The following is a 20,977-nucleotide window of genomic DNA, read 5'->3' on the forward strand; positions in this document are numbered from 1 at the left end:
TGAAATAATAACTATATGTGGGCAGAGTAAGTGAAGGTCGACATGTTTCAGCTGTACTGACTATTGGTCTTAGCTTTCTTCAGGACCATTAAAGAAACTGCGACTGCAAATCAAAAATTAGAGGATCAGTGATGCACGCTAATGTACATTGGATAAGTCCTACCAGTTCCTCTGAGCCCAGATGGATGCTGTAGGAAGTCCAGAACTGTATGTATCTCCTGAAGAAGAGACATAAGCGTGAATCAATAAACCATGCAGTGCACAACAGATTTCGGGAGAACAAGCACAAGATACTAGGTACACAGACAGGGCGGTGGAGACAGTCTCTCCCCGCTAAATATATTGCTATGTTGTAATCAGTGTATAAAAATCACATAAATGAGAATGAGTATAGTAACTTACCCAGCATTATGTGGGAGTACGCCTCACCTCACCCGGAACCCACTCGGGAAAAAGGGAGGCCCCGCTCTAGTTAAGGAGGGAAATGGACAGAAAAAGTACCTTTGAAAAATAGCAGAGGGACTAACAACAATAATAGTTGCCATTTCCATAACTGTTCTTAACAAAACCTAGTTTTAACCAAAAAAGAAACTCAACCAAATATAAGAAAGTTGACTATGAGACTATGCAGAGAATCAATCAACCACAGTTGGAGGGCAAGGGTACTCCTTGGAGGACTTTGTCTAGTGATGAAATGACTCCAAGAGGCTTTTAGTAACCTTGGGGGACTGTATCTAGCGATAAAATGACTACCAGAGGTTATCAATAACCAAGTACTGGGCAAATGACTGAAGGCTAAAGGTGGGTAGAGCCACTCCTCAAGGCAACTATCACTAGTACTAAAATGGCTCGCCCTATTGAAATAGTAAGGTGAAGGTCTGGTACCCTACCTGTCCGTCGGTACCTCGTTGCCGGCGTCCGAGAAGGAACGGAGGTACCGACGCTCAGTGCGCATGTGTATTTATACCCTAGTTGATTGGGTACCTGGCTGCAGCTGTTGCTGTTTGTTAAAGCGACCGCTTAGTAGATCGGAAGCCTGCGCTAAAATGCGCATGCGCTAGGCATCCCGATAGTGCGGCGCGTGAGCAGCGAACTATTGAACGCGCATGCGCACAGCGCATAGGCCGTAGAGCGCATGCGCGGGCTCTTAACCATGTGTAACAATCAGCGCATGTGTCAGAGTGTACTGCGCATGCGCTGGTGTACAAACACATCGATGGCGATCATACTGCCGATGTGTGACACCGAAAGGAAAACGGAGCTTTACCAGCTACTGCCAAATTGACAGTCATATCAAAGGCACTCAGTTATAATAAATGAGAGATGTAAGGGAATCGTATGTGATCATTTGTAATCCCTATTACCAATGTGGGAGAAAGTAAGTGTATATGCCATAATATCTATATATGCGATACATAGATTGAGCCACAGTGGAGGCAGCTGGACATACCCTCCTAATGACAACAAGAATTGACAGTGTGTACTAAAAATAAGTAATATGTATGTGCCAAGTGGTGTATCAGGCTCAAATTGGCTAAATATGGTCTGGGATAGAGTCTTAAACGACCACAAGGATGCTAACTGGATGAGACAGCTTAAAAGACAGATGCAAAAGACTCTGGACTAGTTGGATTTACAGCGATGTCCACGGTATGTCATCATTCAAACCTTGCATGTGACTTTTCAAAAGAAAAATCCATTTTTGCTCCTTCCTGAAAAGAAATTTGGCTACGTCACTGATGTGTGACGGAATAAATGGCCTTTCTAAAATGACCCATTTCATTTCGTCAGCAGTGTGTCCTTGCTCCAGAAAGTGGTTTGTTAGTTTAGTAGCCTGTTTGCGACACCTAATGGTGCTTTTGTGCTCCCCTATTCTTATCTTAATCTTGCGGGTGGTATAGCCAACATACTTGAGGGAACAGGGACACGTTATCATGTAGATAGCGTTGTCGGTGTTACAATTCGTATGCTTCTTTAGCAACCATGTCCTGCCAGTCCCTATATCGACTGTAGTAGTTTTTTCAGTCTGGGGACAGACACTACACGACCCACAAGGGTAGTGACCAGAGACTGGGGGAAGGTTCCATAAGGTTGTTGAGCCGTCAGTCTTGGTAGTCCTGGGTCTTGTACGGACAAGAGTGTCTCGAAGACTAGGTGCCCTTTTAAATGAGAATAATGGTAATGGAAGGTTGGCCCCAGTGCTATTCAAAATCGTCCAGTGTTTGCGAACCATTTTCTGGACAAGGTTAGACATTGTACTGAATGTGCTCACAAATGTCAGGCGCTCCATTGGTGGTTTGGGTGGGCGTTTCTCAATCAGTGCCTCGCGGTTGTTGTTCGAGGCACGCTTCCATGCTTTGTTCACAAGATGCTTGGGGTAATAGCGTTCCTCTAGGTGAGTGGCTAGTGTGGTTGCATGTTTGTTGAAAAGTTCTCTGGATGAACAATTCCTCCTAACCCGGAGGAACTGACCCACCGGAAGGTTCTCCCTAAGGGAGCGTGGGTGGTGGCTGTTGAATGACAAGAGTGAGTTTCTTGCCATCGGTTTGGTAAACAACTCACTACGGAGACTGCCATCCTCGGGGAAGATAGATAGGTCAAGGAAGGGGAGTCTTGTGTGACTGTACTCCAGCGTGAACTTGAGATGAGGGTTACATCCATTGAGCCAAGTGTGGAAAGCTTGTACTTCAGGGATAGAGCCTCGCCACACTACCAGGACGTCATCTATATACCTCTTCCATAGCACCAGGTGTTTTGAAAATGGGTTGCTATGGTTGAGGATGTGAGTCTGTTCCATTTGGTGTACGTAAAGATTTGCCAGACTCGGGGCAAAGACACTCCCCATGGAGGTCCCGGAGATCTGTAAAAACAGCTGTTCTTCAAACTTGAAATAGTTTTGCTTCATTGCCAGTTCTGCAAGAGATAGAATAAAGTTGACTGGGGTTATGCTGTCCAGATCTTCCATTGACAGAAGACCTCTGACTGTATCCAACGTGTCCTGTTGTGGAATACAGGTGTAGAGTGATTCTACATCAAAACTGACCATGAGGTCAATTTCCACGTTGTACTCAATAGTTGGTAATAATCTGAGGACATCGGCTGTGTCCTCCAGATACGTGGGCATTTTCTTAACTAAAGGTCTTAGAAAATGGTCTACAAAGGTGGAGAGTGGTTCCAAAATGGAACCAATCCCTGAGATGATGGGACGGCCTGGTGGTGGTCTCGTGGCCTTGTGGATTTTAGGGAGACAGTAGAAACCTGGAATGGTGGGTTTCTCTGTTATGAGGAATCTAGCTTCCTGAGGTGTAATCCACCCCTCCATATTCCCTTCGTCCACCAAAGTTTTGATTTCAGTAAGTAGACTTTGGGTGGGGTCTGAAGTGAGACGACGATAGAATTTATCATTGTCCAGCTGTCTGAGGCATTCCTGACGGTACTGTTCCAGGTCCATAACAACAGTGGCTCCCCCTTTGTCCGCCGGTTTTATAATGATGGACGGATCTAGTGAGAGATTTTTCACCGCCTGCTGTTCAGCCATTTTAGTACTAGTGATAGTTGCCTTGAGGAGTGGCTCTACCCACCTTTAGCCTTCAGTCATTTGCCCAGTACTTGGTTATTGATAACCTCTGGTAGTCATTTTATCGCTAGATACAGTCCCCCAAGGTTACTAAAAGCCTCTTGGAGTCATTTCATCACTAGACACAGTCCTCCAAGGAGTACCCTTGCCCTCCAACTGTGGTTGATTGATGCTCTGCATAGTCTCATAGTCAACTTTCTTATATTTGGTTGAGTTTCTTTTTTGGTTAAAGCTAGGTTTTGTTAAGAACAGTTATGGAAATGGCAACTATTATTGTTGTTAGTCCCTCTGCTATTTTTCAAAGGTACTTTTTCTGTCCATTTCCCTCCTTAACTAGAGCGGGGCCTCCCTTTTTCCCGAGTGGGTTCCGGGTGAGGTGAGGCGTACTCCCACATAATGCTGGGTAAGTTACTATACTCATTCTCATTTATGTGATTTTTATACACTGATTACAACATAGCAATATATTTAGCGGGGAGAGACTGTCTCCACCGCCCTGTCTGTGTGCCTAGTATCTTGTGCTTGTTCTCCCGAAATCTGTTGTGCACTACATGGTTTATTGATTCACGCTTATGTCTCTTCTTCAGGAGATACATACAGTTCTGGACTTCCTACAGCATCCATCTGGGCTCAGAGGAACTGGTAGGACTTATCCAATGTACATTAGCGTGCATCACTGATCCTCTAATTTTTGATTTGCAGTCGCAGTTTCTTTAATGGTCCTGAAGAAAGCTAAGACCAATAGTCAGTACAGCTGAAACATGTCGACCTTCACTTACTCTGCCCACATATAGTTATTATTTCAAACTATTTTGGCAGAATTTTAATCTTGACCCAAGCGCCATACTGATTAAAATTGATTTTGGCCCTCGGAGTCAATTTTACCTTCACGTTTATCACTTTAATTTTTTTGCACTGCACCCCATTAGCATCACCAGTGAAGCCCATTGGTCTGTATTTACACCATGTTAATCCACCCATCTCTGCACCATGACTAGGTGCACTGTTTGAGAATTGGATTGGTGACATCTCCCACATGACGACATTCCACCACATGGGTGGGCTGATGGGAATTTTTCTAACAGGCCTGGGCTATCACTTCTAGTGCTACTAATGGTTTCGGGGCACTAGTTCAGTTGCGGCACACATACAGGTTTCTGACCAGGCCACTCTTTTGTTTGTTGGAAGTAACAGATCTGACCTGCATAGAACAAACATGGGAACTCTTGGGATGGTAATGGCAAAACGGGACATTGCCTGTAGGTGGGGAAGACAGGAGGCACCAACAGTTGAAGAATGGGAGCAGGATATGGACTGGTGCATGCTTGCTGAAAAAATTGTTTTGTAAATAGGGGATGCCCCGGAAATGGGATTGAAAGTGGAGAAATTGGAATGCTTATAGGGCATATATATGTATTTCTCCCTCAATACAAGAAACTGACATGGAGGGACATGGGCAGCGTTAGACGTTAATGTTGATAATATGTAAAAGGGGGCAAGTGACTGGTTCTGTTGGCAACAATATCTTAATTATCAAATTTGTGCCTATCTTTAAAAAATAAAACGGATCACATTTGCACAGCCATTTGTGATAATTGGCAACATTTCTAGGTTTGAAAACATTCCAGGGACTGTGAGCGTTGTTTAATGTTATGGAAGATTCCATGATAGGCAAGACAATACACAGACCACAAGCTGGTCAACTGTGTCAAACAATAAGCAATTATATTTAAACCTAGTTGGGATCTCAGTTTCATGGTGGGGAGTAAGCTTAGGTAAAGTATAACCCTAGGCCCTGGGGGGCGTGGCTAAGCGCGCAACGTGAATGGCCGCCTTTGGGTAGAGCTCCGCACCGAGCTCCCCTTCCCGGCGCATTTACCCGTGAAACCGCCGCTTGCAGCCGGCCGAAAACCGCCGGCGCCGCACTGGGACGTCTCCCTTCACCACCCTGCCGATTCTGGGACAGATCGGTGACGGTGAAAATCACCGAGACTTCTGCGGCACGGAGGCCGCCCGCGAGGCACCCAACCCGGACTGGCGATCAGGAGAGACCGCGGCTTCGCCACACACGGTAGGCCTGAACTCGTGGCCCACGCACTAGGTGATCACGAAGTGCAGCGGGGTACTGGCGATCTCTGAGACTGGCCCTGGCCCGACCTGCAGACCCACGCAGCAGGCGCCTCCCGCCCCCGCGCCCCGACCGGTCAGCAGCCCAAGACCGCCTGGAGGGAGCCGGCTGGACTGACGTGCACCAAAGGTAGGCGGGGAAGACCTGCTTCACCAGCAGCGGGGACCTGCAAACACCCCCCCACACCCCCGGGGACCCTACCCCTCCACACAGCGGCTGGTGGACCTGGCCCAGAACTGTCATCGGCAGGAACAGGCGCGCAATTGGGTAGCGGACACGGCTGACCCTCACTTAGCTCCAGTGAAGTGATCTGCGCCATCCCGGCTGTAGGAACAAGCACCTGCCCACGGCCGGACCACGACACGCCGAGGGCACACGGCGCCCACAACACCACTTGCATCAAGTGTGCAACGGCCCGCACAGCTCATTGCGGCACCCAGACACGACGAGGGGAGGCACGCCTAGAACCCACGCCGCCCGCTGCTGGTGAGACATCGGCCCAACAATCCCCGGAGGTGGAATACCACCGACGAGAAGCCACGGACGCAGACGTCTGCACACACACACACTGTGCACACCGGGGGATACTCTACTGCCCTGACACTCGGTGAGTTCACACATCGACAGGCCCCCAGGAGGTGGGACACACCACCGGCGCGAGAGCGACACCGTGGTGCAGATGTCTAACGGACCTAGGACGCGCGCTGGGGCTGGAGGCGCAATCTCGAAAGGCAAAATGGATAAGTCCGGGAAAGGCACAGACCCAGACCACACAGCGGCAAAGCTCGACACAATGCTGGCAGCAATGGAAAGACTGGAAGAGTCCATGCAACTGACCCGCACCTCCCTGGCCGCCAAAATAGACAGCGTGGCCGTGGACCTGACGCACCTACGGGCGGACCATAAGAAGCTGGCGGAACGCACCACAACCCTTGAACGCAACATACAGGAGCTTCAACCCCGGACAGACCAGTCGCACAAGCAAATACAGGACTTACTGAACAGGGTGGAATTCTTGGAGGACAGAGCTGAAGATGCGGAAGGCAGGACACGCAGAAATAACGTACGCCTTGTCGGGGTTCCGGAGAAATGGGAGGGGAGGTCCCCGGAGGAACACATGGAACAGTGGCTGAGAGACATTCTGCCGGAGGGGTCTCTCTCCCCACACTTCGTAATAGAACGAGCTCACAGAGTCCCCACCAAGCCCCTGGCGACGGGCTCCAACCCGAGGCCCATGCTGCTCCGCGTGATGAATTACCGAGACAGGGACTCCATACTACGCGAGACGAGGAAACTCCATGAGGTCCGGATTGACAATGCAACGGTAATGTTCTTCCCGGACTATACCATACAGGTGCAACGGCAACGACAAGACTTCATGGCAGTGAAGAAGCGCCTGAGACAGCTGGGCTTGCAATACTCCCTGCTGTTCCCCGCAAAACTGAGGGTAGTGGCTGGAGAACGGACTCATTTTTTTACGGACCCAGCGGAAGCAGAATCATGGCTGGACAGTGGAGTAGACACAGTCCCAAGAACAACTGCGGGATCCGCGCCCCGGCGACAACCCGGAGGCTATAGGAGAAGACGTCGACCCCGCCAGAGATCACGAGCAGGGCCGGACTCCGAGACGAGGACTCCCCCCCCCAGCGGACACCACGCGCCAGGAGAAGCAGGACGCCCTTCGCCTGGTGATGGAACTTAGTAGATCCTAAGCGCAGAACGACACGGCGGAAGGCGGCACACAGGAATTTCCCAGCGACGACGAGGCCCTTTATGGAGTACCGGACTCCCCAACATCGGAGGGGCGACCGGATGTCACTCCCCAAACGGCGGACTACATCAGCTGACCAAGCAACGAGCAAGGCGACCCCAGAAACATTTGCTCAGCGCCACCAAGATGGCCCCGGAGCCACGCACTACCAGAACTGACGGGGGGCGACCCCCTCAACCCTGAGGGATAGACTAGCAATGGATACACACCAGGAGTCCTCCCCGATGGGTGGGACGCTGCTGTCTGACACTGGGTGCCTGACCAGGATACGACTGCAGAGACTCTTCGCCTAGCAGCGGCTCAACTGGATCAAGTAACGTATAATGCTTGCTGCATGTATGAATGGGGCTCCCTGCGCGCCAGTGCGGTATAGGCCGGCACGCTCTTCCCGGGAAGGCAGTGGGCTCTCCCACAACGCCATCACTGACTTGATCTTACTGACTAAGTGCGCATAGCACAACCACCCCCTTAGACTTACAAGTTGGTTGCTCTCCTAGAGAGCATGGACGGGAGCACGTTTTGCATCCGACCTTTTGGTATTCTAACTGTTCACGATGTTCGCTGGCTAGCTGTTCTTTCAGCCATGTCCCCTTTTCCCCCACTGGTCTTAAACGAAGTAGTGTGCCAATTTATTCTGATTGTTCGCAGGAATGTTTGCTCGATGGCATGTGTGGGTACCATGTGGGAGCGGCGGTCGGTTGGGAGGGAAATGCTATTGTGTACATGCAATGTTGGCCTATAAAGTTTGTACGTGGAATGTGAGGGGTATGCATACACCGTCCCGGCGTTACCAAATTTACTCATACCTCAAACGCCACCACATACAAATCGCCCTACTGCAGGAAACACACCTCAGCGGCGCTGAGACACCCACGCTACGCCGCAGGTGGCGCGGACAATTATATGCCACAGGTTTCTCGTCTTATGCCAAAGGGACACTGGTATGGGTTAAGCCGGGCACCCCATGGACCACGCTGGACGTACACATAGATCCTGGGGGGAGATACGTAGTAATCCACGGCAGGCTAGATGGGAATCCACTGGTGTTGGCATCAGTGTATGCGCCCAACACAGGCTTGTCGGATTTCCTCACCCAGCTGTCACACGCACTAGCCCCCTGGCATGGGGTCCCCTGGGTACTCGGTGGGGACTATAACAGCTCACTAGACCTAGCACTGGACCGCTCCCACCCTCCACAACCTAACTCGCAGGCATATAATACCGCGAACACACTCCGGGCCTGGTCCGCACAATGGGACCTACACGACGCATGGCGCACCCGAAACCCGCACTCCAGGGTCTATTCATATTATTCGGGAGCGCACGCCCTACATGTACGCCTGGATAGGTATATGGTCACCAGCGAAATCCTGCCACATGTCACAGACACCACCTACATGGGCCGCACACACTCTGATCACAACCCGCATACGTTAGAGTTACTGTGGGAACAGCCACGGGCCCCGATCCCAACGTGGAGGCTACAACCCGACCTACTGTTAGACGGCCAATTTCGGGACTCCATAAATGCACAAACTGCACAATATTTTGAGGACAACACTGGCACAGCGTCAACACCACAAATAGAATGGGACGCTTTCAAAGTGGTCCTTAGGGGGCAATGCTTGGGCACTCAGGCACATTCCCGACGACAATTGGAAGCTGACCTTAGACGCTTAGAATCACGCTTGCTGCAAGCGGAACAGGCAGCAGCCGCGGGCGCGCACGCTGACTTGCTGGAGATGCGGGCAGAACATGACAGATTGCTCGCCAGGTTGAAAAACATTAACTACACGGCCCACTCAGCCCGTACACACCACACAGGTGACAAGCCTGGTAAGCTACTGGCTTGGCTGATACAGCGAGAGGAACGTACCACGCCTGTGACAGCGATACAACCCACAGTCGGCCCCACAGTATTCACCCAGTCGAAAATCCATGAGGCCTTCGTGACACATTACAGGGCGCTCTACGAGTCCCACCTTCGGACGACACAACCCACCATAGATGCATACTTAGATGACATAACACTGCCGACCCTAACAGACGACCAACGGGACGACCTTGGGTCACCACTGGCAGCGGACGAACTACGTGAGGCCATCTTCGCCCTCTCGAACGGCAAGGCCCCCGGCCCCGATGGGCTGCCAGCGGAATATTACAAAGCCTGCTCTAATATCCTGATCCCGGAGCTCCTCAGAGTATACGCAGCAGCGGTGGAGGACTCGGCCTTGCCCCTGTCCATGAACAAGGCGACCTTAGTGTCCCTACTAAAGCCGGGACGAGAGGGAACGCTCTTAGGTTCGTACAGACCCCTAGCGCTGCTAAACACAGACTATAAGATTCTGGCGTCGACTCTTGCTCGCCGCCTGGCGACCCTAGTACCTGCCTTAATCCATAGTGATCAAAACGGCTTCGTGCCCACTAGATGCACCTCCCACAACATACGGAGACTCTTCAGGGTGCAAACTTATGCAACACGGGATTGGCCAAGGTCGGGTTGCTTGATTCTAGACTTGGAGAAGGCATTCGACTCAGTCGAATGGCCCTACCTGCTGTCGGTACTGCACAAGTTCGAGTTGGGGGAGGAGTACATTGAACTGGTTGGACTGTTGTACAGACATCCCGTGGTGAGAGTCCGCACGGGCAAACTACTTTCAGATGCCATCAGGGTACGCCGCGGCACCAGACAAGGCTGCCCACTGTCCCCATTACTCTTTTCGCTTGCGATAGAACCCCTAGCCGAGATATTACGCAATAGGGGCGCGCAATGGGGCATTCCACTGGCAGACGGCGCACACATTGTCTCGCTATATGCGGACGACTTACTCTTGTATATCAGAGATCTCACTAACATACCGCCGGGACTCTCAGATATTTTCCGGTCCTTCGAGGCCATGTCTGGCCTCAAAGTGAACTGGGCCAAATCTGGGGCGTACTCCTTCAATCCCGACATTCCGGTCCCAGACATTAGGATCAACGGCGAACAGCTGCCATGGCATCCAACTACGTTTAGGTACCTGGGAATATATATCTACAGAACACCCCCGGATGTTCTGGACGGTAACTTGACACGCGCCATCACATCTATAAGATCCCAAATTGCCTTCTGGAAGACCCTACCGCTCAATGTCCCGAGCAGAGTCACATTGACGAAAATGATCGTCCTACCCAGACTACTGTACTATTTTGCCAACATCCCGATATATGTGCAGGCCCGCGTTTTCAAGGACCTGGCATCCATGCTCAGGGGCCTGATCTGGAACGCCGGGAGACCCAGGGTAGCCCTTCAGAAATTGTATGCGCCGGTCAATGAGGGCGGCCTCGCAGTACCGAATTTGGAATTGTACTACCTAGCTGCGCAGCTACAGTGGGTGACTGCTTGGCTCGCGGGAAAGCACCTGGAGGAAACGGCCACAGCAACAGACGTGCTGACCACCACACAAGTACATACCCTATTCCACCCCCTGGCTCACTCGAGGAGATCGTCACAACCACATGTAGAGGTAGCAGCGCGGTGCTACACCAGGAGCTTGCGGCTCACGAAACACACCAAGCCATATGCCCCAGCACTCCCACTCCTAGGCACCCCTAAGACCACTTCCATCGTCACGGAGGCGACACTAGAGCACTGGACACGCACAGGGGTGGACACCATGGCGGACCTCTATGCTGAGGGCACCTTGATACCCTTTGAGACGCTGGCCGCTGACACGGGCCTCCCGGCGGGACAGTTCCTACAGCATGCCTCAATTATCATGGCGTACACACAGAGGTGGGGGAGCATTGCTGAGGAACTGCCTACACATCAACTGATCCAACATCTGCATGTCATGGGGAACGGCACACATGTTGTACACTGGCTGACTCAGGCACTCCTGACACACACGCAAAATACTCTGCAGCCACTGCGCACCAAATGGGCACTCGACAGGGGACGGGAATGGACGGACAAGGAGTGGGCAATGATACTCATGGGCCCAAGAAACATTCCCCGCAACGCACGCTTCAAACTGATTCAATTATACATTCTACACAGAGCGTACCTTTCACCTGATAAAATTAACCAGTACTTCCCGGGCACTACGGCTAGCTGCCCCAGATGTGCCCTGGTGGGAGCAGACCTGCTACACATGCTGTGGCAGTGCCCGCAGATCCAGACATACTGGCAGACGGTGCTACAGATTTTAGAAAAGTGCACAGCTATGCCAATACCACACACCTGGGAGGCGGGCCTCCTCGGCCTGTACAGACGGACCAAACAAAATAAAGTACCCTCTCGCTTCTGGGACCTCGGCCTCCTCACAGCCAAAAGGCTGATAACGAAACACTGGAAACGAGCCACTCCACCCCTGACGGAGCACTGGAGCACCTCCCTAGACAATTGGGCGAAGGCAGAAAGTACCACCCTGCACAGTGAGGAAACGGCGGGACGGCGACAGTTCCCGATTGCGGCACTATGGGACGCGACGCTCAGCTCCTTTCACAAGGAATGCCAACTGGTGGGGCACTCCCAGCATGACCCCCCCCCCAGAGGGGACCAGGAGACACAGGGTGGAGAGGGGGACACATAGGCCACAACCTTGTTACCACCGACAGAACCACACACGATCACCCCGACAGCATAGACACGGCGTAGGCAACCGATGCTCCATGACGACCACCAGGGCGCTGTCCCGCCCAACACTTTCCACGCTCCTGACGCCCACCCACCCCCCCGCCAGCCCGCTACCCTCCCTGACACAGGACCCGCACCCATAACTGCGCCCTGATAGCCATGAGCACCCTTAACATCGACACTCCTTCCGTGCAACACACACACACACCACACTCTCGGAATTAGTGACCACACCCTCCCTATACCCTATCCCCCCTGGTTCTTTCCCCCTTTCACTGTTTATAAAGTTATGTTTTCTCCTTTGCCACGCAAACATGGGTGGGAAGTATGTAGCACACTACCAGCGTGATGTATGAAGTAATACAATGCTATGTGATATACTGAGCCCCGCAACCATGACAGACATCCCCGGGATGTAAAGATGTGCAAGACGAATCTTGCAAATGTTCTTATCTCCTGTGATTTTCAATAAAGGATGTTTAAAAAAAAAATAACCCTAGGCCCTGAACACAGACTTCCCTGGCAGTAAAGAAGATAGAGACAGCATGACCCCTATAAACCACAAATTATGTAGAGTTATTGTGGATTTAGGGTGCTTCTGTTTTTTTTTGTTTACCCCACCTATAATTTTTTAGTGCTACAGTTCTGTTTTACATTCTCAAAGGGGAATAGAGCCAAGAACACTAATTAGTGGAGCAGTGATTCTCATCCTGTGGGATGGAATGAATAGACAACACCATTACTAATGCGGTTGAATGGGTTTGAAGGACATGTGCAGCAGGACACTACTGGTGTATGAAAGTGCATGTTTGTTTAGAGTACTGTACTCCTTCTCTTGATGGAAAGAATTCTGGTGGTGCTGAAAACTGCAAATCAACCTAAATTATTAGTTTTTTGTTTGATTCTTATCTGACATTAATCAGGAAAGAACACTAACAATTCAGGATATATAAAAACAATTCAATAGCCACAAATGTACCAGACCTAATTCATGATGCTAGTCACAAATTCAAGATGTTTTAATACCTGGAATGCCAGATGTCAAAGATTTCAATCGAACCTTCTCATTGAAGCTAAAAGGACAGAAATAAACAAAATCAAAACCGTTATTTAATGACAGATGTTACCTGGAAGCAATAAGACATGGGGTGAAATAAAAAAAAACAGGCATGTGCCACATTGCACATTAAAAAGTTACTTACCTTCAACACTTTCGCTTGTATGGGCATCTTCTGCGTATCTGAAGATGCAGGGCATGGAAAGCACATCAGATAGGGTTTGGGGACGTCCTCTGTTAAATCTACATGCGCTACTTGCACACTTTTGAAAAACTGCATATCCTGAAGGACTATCTCTTGGCAGCGTGAGCATGAAGGGCCCATTTTCGAAATTTGCAGAATCATTCTAAATCATACCTATAATGGAGCAGCTATGACTACTCTACAATGTCTTTGCACTATACAGAGTCAATCTAATTAAAAAGCTTGGTTGCAATCCTAACTAAAATGGAGTCGCAACCAGCTTATGCCTCCATAACTTTTTTTTTTATCCATGCCAGATTTTCAAACTCAAACTTTGCCTAAAACTCATTTTTTGCTCACATTTCTACAAAGGAAAGTTACACATCTGTGTTGTTCCTCGACAGTTTGTTATTTTTGGCCGCCTACGGGCCGCCATCGGCGGCTTCTGCCGACAGTTGAATTCCCTCCTTTCTTGGTTTCCACAGTTGATGTGCAGCTCGCCACCTTCCATGGCCCCATTTCTGAGCTCTGGTTCGGATGGGCCTTTCCCTCCGGGTGGGTAGGGTCCCAGGTAGTTATCCGGCCCTCCACAGTCCATTCCCTTAAATGACCTACACTCTCACTAGACCTATCCACATCCTTTCCTGGAATGTCAATAGCCTCTTGGACCGAATTAAGCGCACGGCTGTCCTCCGCGCTGCTCACCGCCACGCACCAGACATTCTCTTTCTCCAAGAGACGCACCTCCTGGGTACACAATGCAACTTCCTCGCTCGCTATGGCTTTCACAGGGTCTGGTACTCTGGGTTTACACGGGGCTCCCCGGGGGGTGGCTATTTTAATTAGGAAAGGGCTCCCCTTTACCCTAACTACAGCTGAAATTGATGCACAAGGCCGCTACGTGGCCGTTATGGGTACCATTGAGGGGCGCCTCTTGAGCCTACTCTGTCTTAACATTCCCCCCCACTTCTGCCTCCAACACTTCGCCACCTTACACAAGTGATCTCTCTCCCGCAGGGTCTTATGGCGGTGGGAGGGGACTTTAACGCCGCTCTACAGCCCCTACGGGATGCGACGGGGACCCCATCCGCAGCCCGTGTTGCCTCCGCGAAGATCCACTCTAGCTGGTCGTCAGCCATTGGTCAGCAGCCCATCATACTCACTCCTGAATCAACCTTCTTCTGATGCCGGCCACAGAATGCCAGCTAGTTTCTGGGGGCGCAATACTGCCCAGGCGGATCTCGGACCTCTCTCCCGTCTTTCTCCGTCTCAGATTCCCTCCGATGGACCAGAGAACGACTTGGCGGCTAAATGCCTGGTTCTTGCAGGACTCTGCGATGGTGGAGTCACTTGGTCAGGAATTGCGTATTTTTTTTCCCATCAATACGGGCTCGGTTCCCTCGTCGGGGACGCTGTGGGAGACAAGCAAGGCCGTTATTTGAGGGGTTGCCAGGGGACTGGTCCAAGCGAAACGATCGGAGCAGACGGCCCAACTTCTCCAGCTGGAATCCCGGGCAGCGCAGCTTGAAGCAGCTCAACTCACTAATGACGCGAGGGATACCTCCCGGCAACTTGCCGTGGTACGCAAGGAGATCCGTTCGATCTCGTTGGAATCTGCTAAGATGCTTTGGCGTTCGTCGGTGGCCCGTATTTATGGGTGGGGTGACAAGAATGGCAAGCTCCTCCACAACCTTGTGTACTATTCCAAAGTTATTATTCCAGAGGTCTGCTCGGACACCGGGGCCCTCCAAGTGACGTCCTCGGCCATCGCACAAACCTTTGCTGCTTATTACGCGTCCCTATACACCGCTCGTTCCCCGGACGCTTCGCTGGCTGCCTTGTTGGAAGGGACTGGTACCCGACTGCCGTGCCTCTCTCAAGAAGTTGCAGAAGCCTTGGACCGCCCCCCCCCCCCCCCCCACCCTGAAGGAAATCCAGGACGCTGTTTCGCTCCTACACCCCGGGAAGACGCCGGATCCCGATGAATACCCCCAGGAGTACTAACTATGCAATCTTTCGGGATATTTGCTGGTTCTTTTCAGCCATGTGGCGGAGACGGGGTCATTCCCACCAGAGTCGGATGTCGCCACGATAGTGGTTATTCCGAAGACGCAGCCGCCCTCCTTGAACTGTGCGGACTACCGTCCGATCTCACTGATCAATACAAAGGTCAAGATCTTCTTCACCTTCTTGGCTCAGAGACTTCGACCCCTCCTGCAGGACCTTGTTCACCCCGACAAATGCGGGTTCATGCCTGCCAGGGGTACTCGCCACTGCATTCGCCAGCTCCACCTGGCTCTGGCCCACCGGGAGCGATTAACCCCGTACTTGGCACTGCTCTTCTTAGACTTCGAGAAGGCGTTCGATACGGTGAATTGGGATTACCTGCAAGATGCGCTGAACAGGATGGGTTTCGGCCCCTCGTTCTGCCATCTGATCGGAGTTTTATACACTAATCCCAGAGCCCGAGTACTCATTAATGGGGAGCTTTCTGAGGCATTCCCGATCCGTCGGGGTACGCGTCGGGGGTGACCGCTCTCGCCCCTCTTATTTGCGCTGGAACCCCTGGTGGCCCTCATCCGACAAGACCCGCTTATTCGTGGATGGGCCTGGGATTCGAGCCAGGTGGATAAGATCGCCCTATATGCTGATGATGTCCTGTTTTATTTGGCAGACCCGGATAGCTCTGGCCCCAGGTGCCTGGCGACTCTTGTTGCTTTTGAGCGGGTCTCCGGACTCCGTCTCAACCCGGCGAAGTGAACTTCGGTCCCCCTGCATCCCTCCAGACACTGCTATGACTGGCAGTCGGTTATCCCTCTCAGGAGACACTCGGTCAAATACCTTGGCGTTTGATAGCTCTTCTGCCGGAACTCGAATGGGCTTTGAATATTACGCCTCTGGTCGTCCAGATGAGGGCGGATCTCAAGAGGTGGCAGACCGTTCCCTTAACCCCCTGGGCAGGAGTGCCCTTTTCAAGATGATGGTCCTCCCCCTTTTCCTTTACATACTGCAAAACACTACTATCCACCTCCCGGGTAGGTGTTTCCTCGAGCTTGACGGTGTCCTCACCCGGTTTCTCTGGGGAGGGGCAAGACCACTTTTAGCCCAGTGCCACAGGCCCTGCCCTCGGTCACCAGGACGGTGTTTCTGGCCTGGCGTGCAGCTCTTCGCCACGTGCGATGGGATCGGAGACTCACTCGGCAGATGCCACTTTGGCAGGGGTCCTGGATGCAGGAGGTCTCGTCTTTGCTGGGGTTTCGCCAGTGGGATCTCATTGGAATATCAGTACTCGGGATGTCTGGATGGGGGACCACATTCGCTCCTTCGCGGACCTGCACCAGCGCCATGCCCTGGACGATAAAAAACTTGACGCGTAGTTGTGGCATTTTTTGTTAGTATTGTCTGCAAAGAGATCAATGCTTGGCTGACCCAAATGATGAAAATGTCTGCCACCACTTTCTCATGGAGACCCAGTCTTGCTGATCTTCAAAGTGATGACTTAGGAAGTCTGCTTGGGTGTTCTGTTCTCCTGGCAGATGGATTCTGTGATTGAAAGCTGCTTGAGACTCCAGGAACAAGGGGAAAGAGTGCATCCCTCCCTGCTTGGTTAGATCATACATTGTGGCCGTGTTGTCCATCTGTACCAATATATATTGCCACTGAATGGACTGGTAGAAACCTTTGAGGGCTAGATGCCCGTAGCTCTAGCATGTTGATGTGATATGCCTGTTCCCTGCTCGACCACTGGCCCTGAGATTGCAGAGGGTCCTTTATGCGCTCCCAAACCTTGAAGGAGGAGGTTGGTGGAAGGGATTCATTCATAGATCTAAAAGTAGCTTTCGATTACGTCACTAGAGTACTACTGTAGACAACACTAAAGACCCAAGGTGTCTCAGAAGAAATTCTAACATAGATAATTTGGCTACACCACAACAATTTTGCCAGGGGCGCTGGGGCTATCAAGGCAATCTTACAGAACAGATCCCTATTACAAGAGAAGTGAGACAGGGCTGTGTGATGGAACCAACCTAGTGTGCACTCTACATTAATGATGTTGTGGATCATTTAAAATAGTGTGGCCATGATTCCTCCAAGATCTGTAGAAATCCAGTCTCCGCTCCACTTTTTGCAGACAATACCATCCTGGTCTCCCATACACAAAAAGGACTGCAAAACCTACTTGATAGTTTCCATATCTACTGCACAAAAAAGGGATTGGAAATTAATACAAGACAAAATATTTGACCATGAAAACATAGATCCTTAAAGAAAAATGTCACAGTGGGGGGGAACTAAAACTAGAGCATGCCTATAACTTTAAATATCTGGGCATAACTTTAAACTCAAGATTATCATGGAAAGCCCAGATAAACCAGGCTAAGATGGCCCTGGTACCACACTCTAGACCAATAGTAAACAAGTTTAAGAGATCTGTTACCAAGTCAATAACACCAGCCTTGGAAATTTATAGGCACAAGGACCAGGCCGCAGCACTATATGGAGTTGAATTATGGGGTATAGACAAAGTACAAACTCTTGCAACAACAGAAAGGAATATGCTACTTACCAGTATGCATTTGTTCTTGGCATGTAGGGCTGCTGACATTCATATCTGTGCATAGATCGCGGCCTTGTGTTGGGTCCGGATGATTGAACATTGTTGTCCTGGAAGAGTCTCCTCCCCTGGACTACAGTGCGCATGGGCATCCTCTCCATCCTCAGATTGTTTTTCGCCATTGTAGCAGAGATAGAGTATAATACAGTAAGTGATGACCATGACTGAGAATGATTCTAAGTGCTACAGCTGCGACAGGCACCGTGGAGGAGGGCGGGCGATATGAATGTCAGCAGCCCTACATGCCAAGAACAGATGCATACTGGTAGGTAGCATATTCCGTTCGAGGCATGTGGGCTGCTGAATTCATATCTGTGCATAGAATAAATAGCAGTTACCTCCTTAGCGGTGGTTGCCCGTGCCAGCTGCAGCAGTCCGAAAAAGAGTTCTGAGAACAGCCTGTCCTACAGCAGCTTGCTGTTTGGAGTGTACATCTACGCAGTAGTGTTTGGTAAATGTATGTATGGTGGGCCATGTGGCTGCTCTACATATATCCTCTAGTGGAATGTTACCTAGGAAAGCCATGGATGCCCCTAACTTGCGTGTGGAATGCGCTCTTGGGGGAACTGTTAATGTGCGTTTAGCCTTCTGATAACAGATCTGTATGCACTTAACAATCCATCTGGCTATACCTGATTTGGAAATGGGGTTGCCTTTGTGCTGTGGAGAGAAGGCAACAAACAGTTGCTCAGTTTTCCTGAAATCTTTTGTCCTGTCTATATAATGCAAGAGAGCTCTTTTAACATCCAGTGTGTGCAGTGCTCGGTCTGCCACTGAATCTGGATTCGGGAAGAAAACGGGCAGTTCTATGGTTTGATTAATGTGGAACTGCGACACCACCTTAGGCATAAATTTAGGGTTGGTACGCAGCACTATCCTATTAGCATGAATCTGTATGAAAGGCTCTTGAATAGTTAGGGCTTGGAGCTCACTAACTCTTCTTAGCGATGTGATTGCTACTAGAAAGGCCACTTTCCATGTCAGAAACTGTATCTCACAAGAGATAAGAGGTTCAAAGGGTGGTCCCATTAGTCTGGTGAGAACTATGTTCAGATTCCAGACAGGTGAAGGAGGGTGTCTGGGAGGAATCGCTCTCTTAAGTCCCTAAAAGCTTTAATGGCTGGCACCCTGAAAAGGGAAAGATGCTGTCTGTTTTGAAGATAAGCTGCCATTGCAGCTAAATGTATCCTGATGGAACTATTTGCCAGATTGCATCTGTATAGATGCAACAAGTAACATATAATGTTTTGCGTTGATGCATCTAACGGATTTATGTCATTATTGAAACAGTAAATGACAAATCGCTTCCATTTTGCCGCATAGCATGCCCTGGTTGTAGGTCTTCTTGCCTCCTTGATGATGTTCATACAGTCAGGGGGCAGGTTCAGGTAGCCAAACACTATGACCTCAGGAGCCATATTGCAAGGCTCAACTGTTGCGGATCTGGGTGCTGAATGTCTCCACGGCTCTGAGTGAGGAGACTGGGTGTGAGTCGCAGTCGTTGGTGAGGCACCACTGAAAGTTCTAGGAACAAGGTGTACCACGCCTGCCTTGCCCATGTTGGAGCAACTAGGATGAGCGTCATGGAGTGCTGCCGCAGTTTGCGTGCCACTAGCTGTATGAGTGGTGCTGGAGGAAAAGGGTACGCAAATCTGCCTGACCAGTTCATCCATATCGCATTGCCCTGAGACTGCGGGTGTGGGAACCTGGTGGCGAAGGTTTGGCATTTTAAGTTTTCCTTTGTGGCGAATAGGTCTATCTCTGGATGACCCCACTGCTGGAAATACGGTTGGAGCACCGAGGGATGTATCTCCCACTCGTGCATCTGGTGGCTGTGCCTGCTGAGCAGGTCCGCCATCTGGTTGTCCTTGCCTGGGAGATGTTCCGCCATGAGGAACATGTTGCTTTGAATGGTCCACTTCCACATGCTCGGAGCTAGATGTGACAATTGTGGAGAGTGTGTGCCTCCCTGCTTCTGGATGTAATACATGGCAGTCATGTTGTCCGTCCGGATTAGCACAACTTTGTTGCACAAATGCAATCTGAACGCCTTCATCGCCATGAAGATTGCCATCAGCTCCAACAGGTTGATGTGCATCTTTTGCTGCTGCGTCGTCCATTGACCCTGCACTGTTTAATGGAGGACATGCGCCCCCCAGCCCTGGAGAGATGTGTCCGTCGTCAGCACTATCTGTGGTACAGGCTCTTGGAACGGTCGTCCCCTGCAAAGGTTTTGTGTGTTCCACCAATGCAGAGAGTTGTATGCACGACCGGTCACCAACACTAGGTCTTTGAGATGTCCCCGAGCCTGGTTCCACTGTCGCGCCAAGCAGTCCTGACGCATGTGTAGCCTCACGTGAGGGACTATGAAGATGCAGGAGGCCATCATACCTATCAGCTGCATAAATACTTGCGCTGGGAGTGAGTGTTGGGGCCTGAATTTCTGAATCAGCAATTGCATGCTGTTGATTCTGGCAGAGTTTGGCTGCGCTGTTGCTGTCAGAGTGTTTGTCGCTCCTAGGTACTGTTGTACATGTGCGGGTTGAAGATGTGATTTTGGGTAATTTAGTGAAAATCCTAGACTGTGTAGGAGGTGAATCGTGCGGGACATGTGGCTGGCACATTGCTGTGCTGACTTTGCTTGGACAAGCCAGTCGCCCAGATAAGGATAGACATGGATGTGTTGTCTACGAAGGTGCGCAGCCACTGTCGCCAAGCACTTGGTAAACACTCTGGGGGCTGTAGTGACCCCGAAAGGCAGGACCTTGAACTGGCAATGCTGGTTGTTTATGGTGAACCTGAGATATTTCCTGTGTCCTGGGTGAATGGGAATGTGGAAATATGCGTCCTTTAGGTCTAGGGTTGCTAGGAAGTCCCCCTGACTGAGCAATGGTAGAACTTGCTGCAAAGTCAGCATGTGAAAATGTTCTGACAAGATGTACTGGTTCAGGGGTCTGAGGTCCAGAATGGGCCGGAGAGACCCGTCCTTCTTTAGGATTAAGAAGTACGGTGAGTACACCCCTGTAC

The 20,977-nt window shown here is 50.7% G+C and overlaps 1 protein-coding gene across 1 annotated transcript in view; it reads right to left on the bottom strand.

Annotated features, from left to right (window-relative positions):
* The window catches only part of ATF7IP2 (activating transcription factor 7 interacting protein 2), a 280,782-nt gene that overhangs the window by 108,585 nt on the left and 151,220 nt on the right, over positions 1-20,977 (bottom strand). The window contains exon 7 of the mRNA XM_086941363.1: positions 13,121-13,167. Coding sequence (XP_086797489.1) covers positions 13,121-13,167 — 47 coding nt within the window. The remainder of the gene's footprint in view (positions 1-13,120; positions 13,168-20,977) is intronic.

Source organism: Lissotriton vulgaris, chromosome 10 (genome assembly GCF_964263255.1).
Source record: "Lissotriton vulgaris chromosome 10, aLisVul1.2, whole genome shotgun sequence".
NCBI classification, from domain to species: domain Eukaryota; kingdom Metazoa; phylum Chordata; class Amphibia; order Caudata; family Salamandridae; genus Lissotriton; species Lissotriton vulgaris.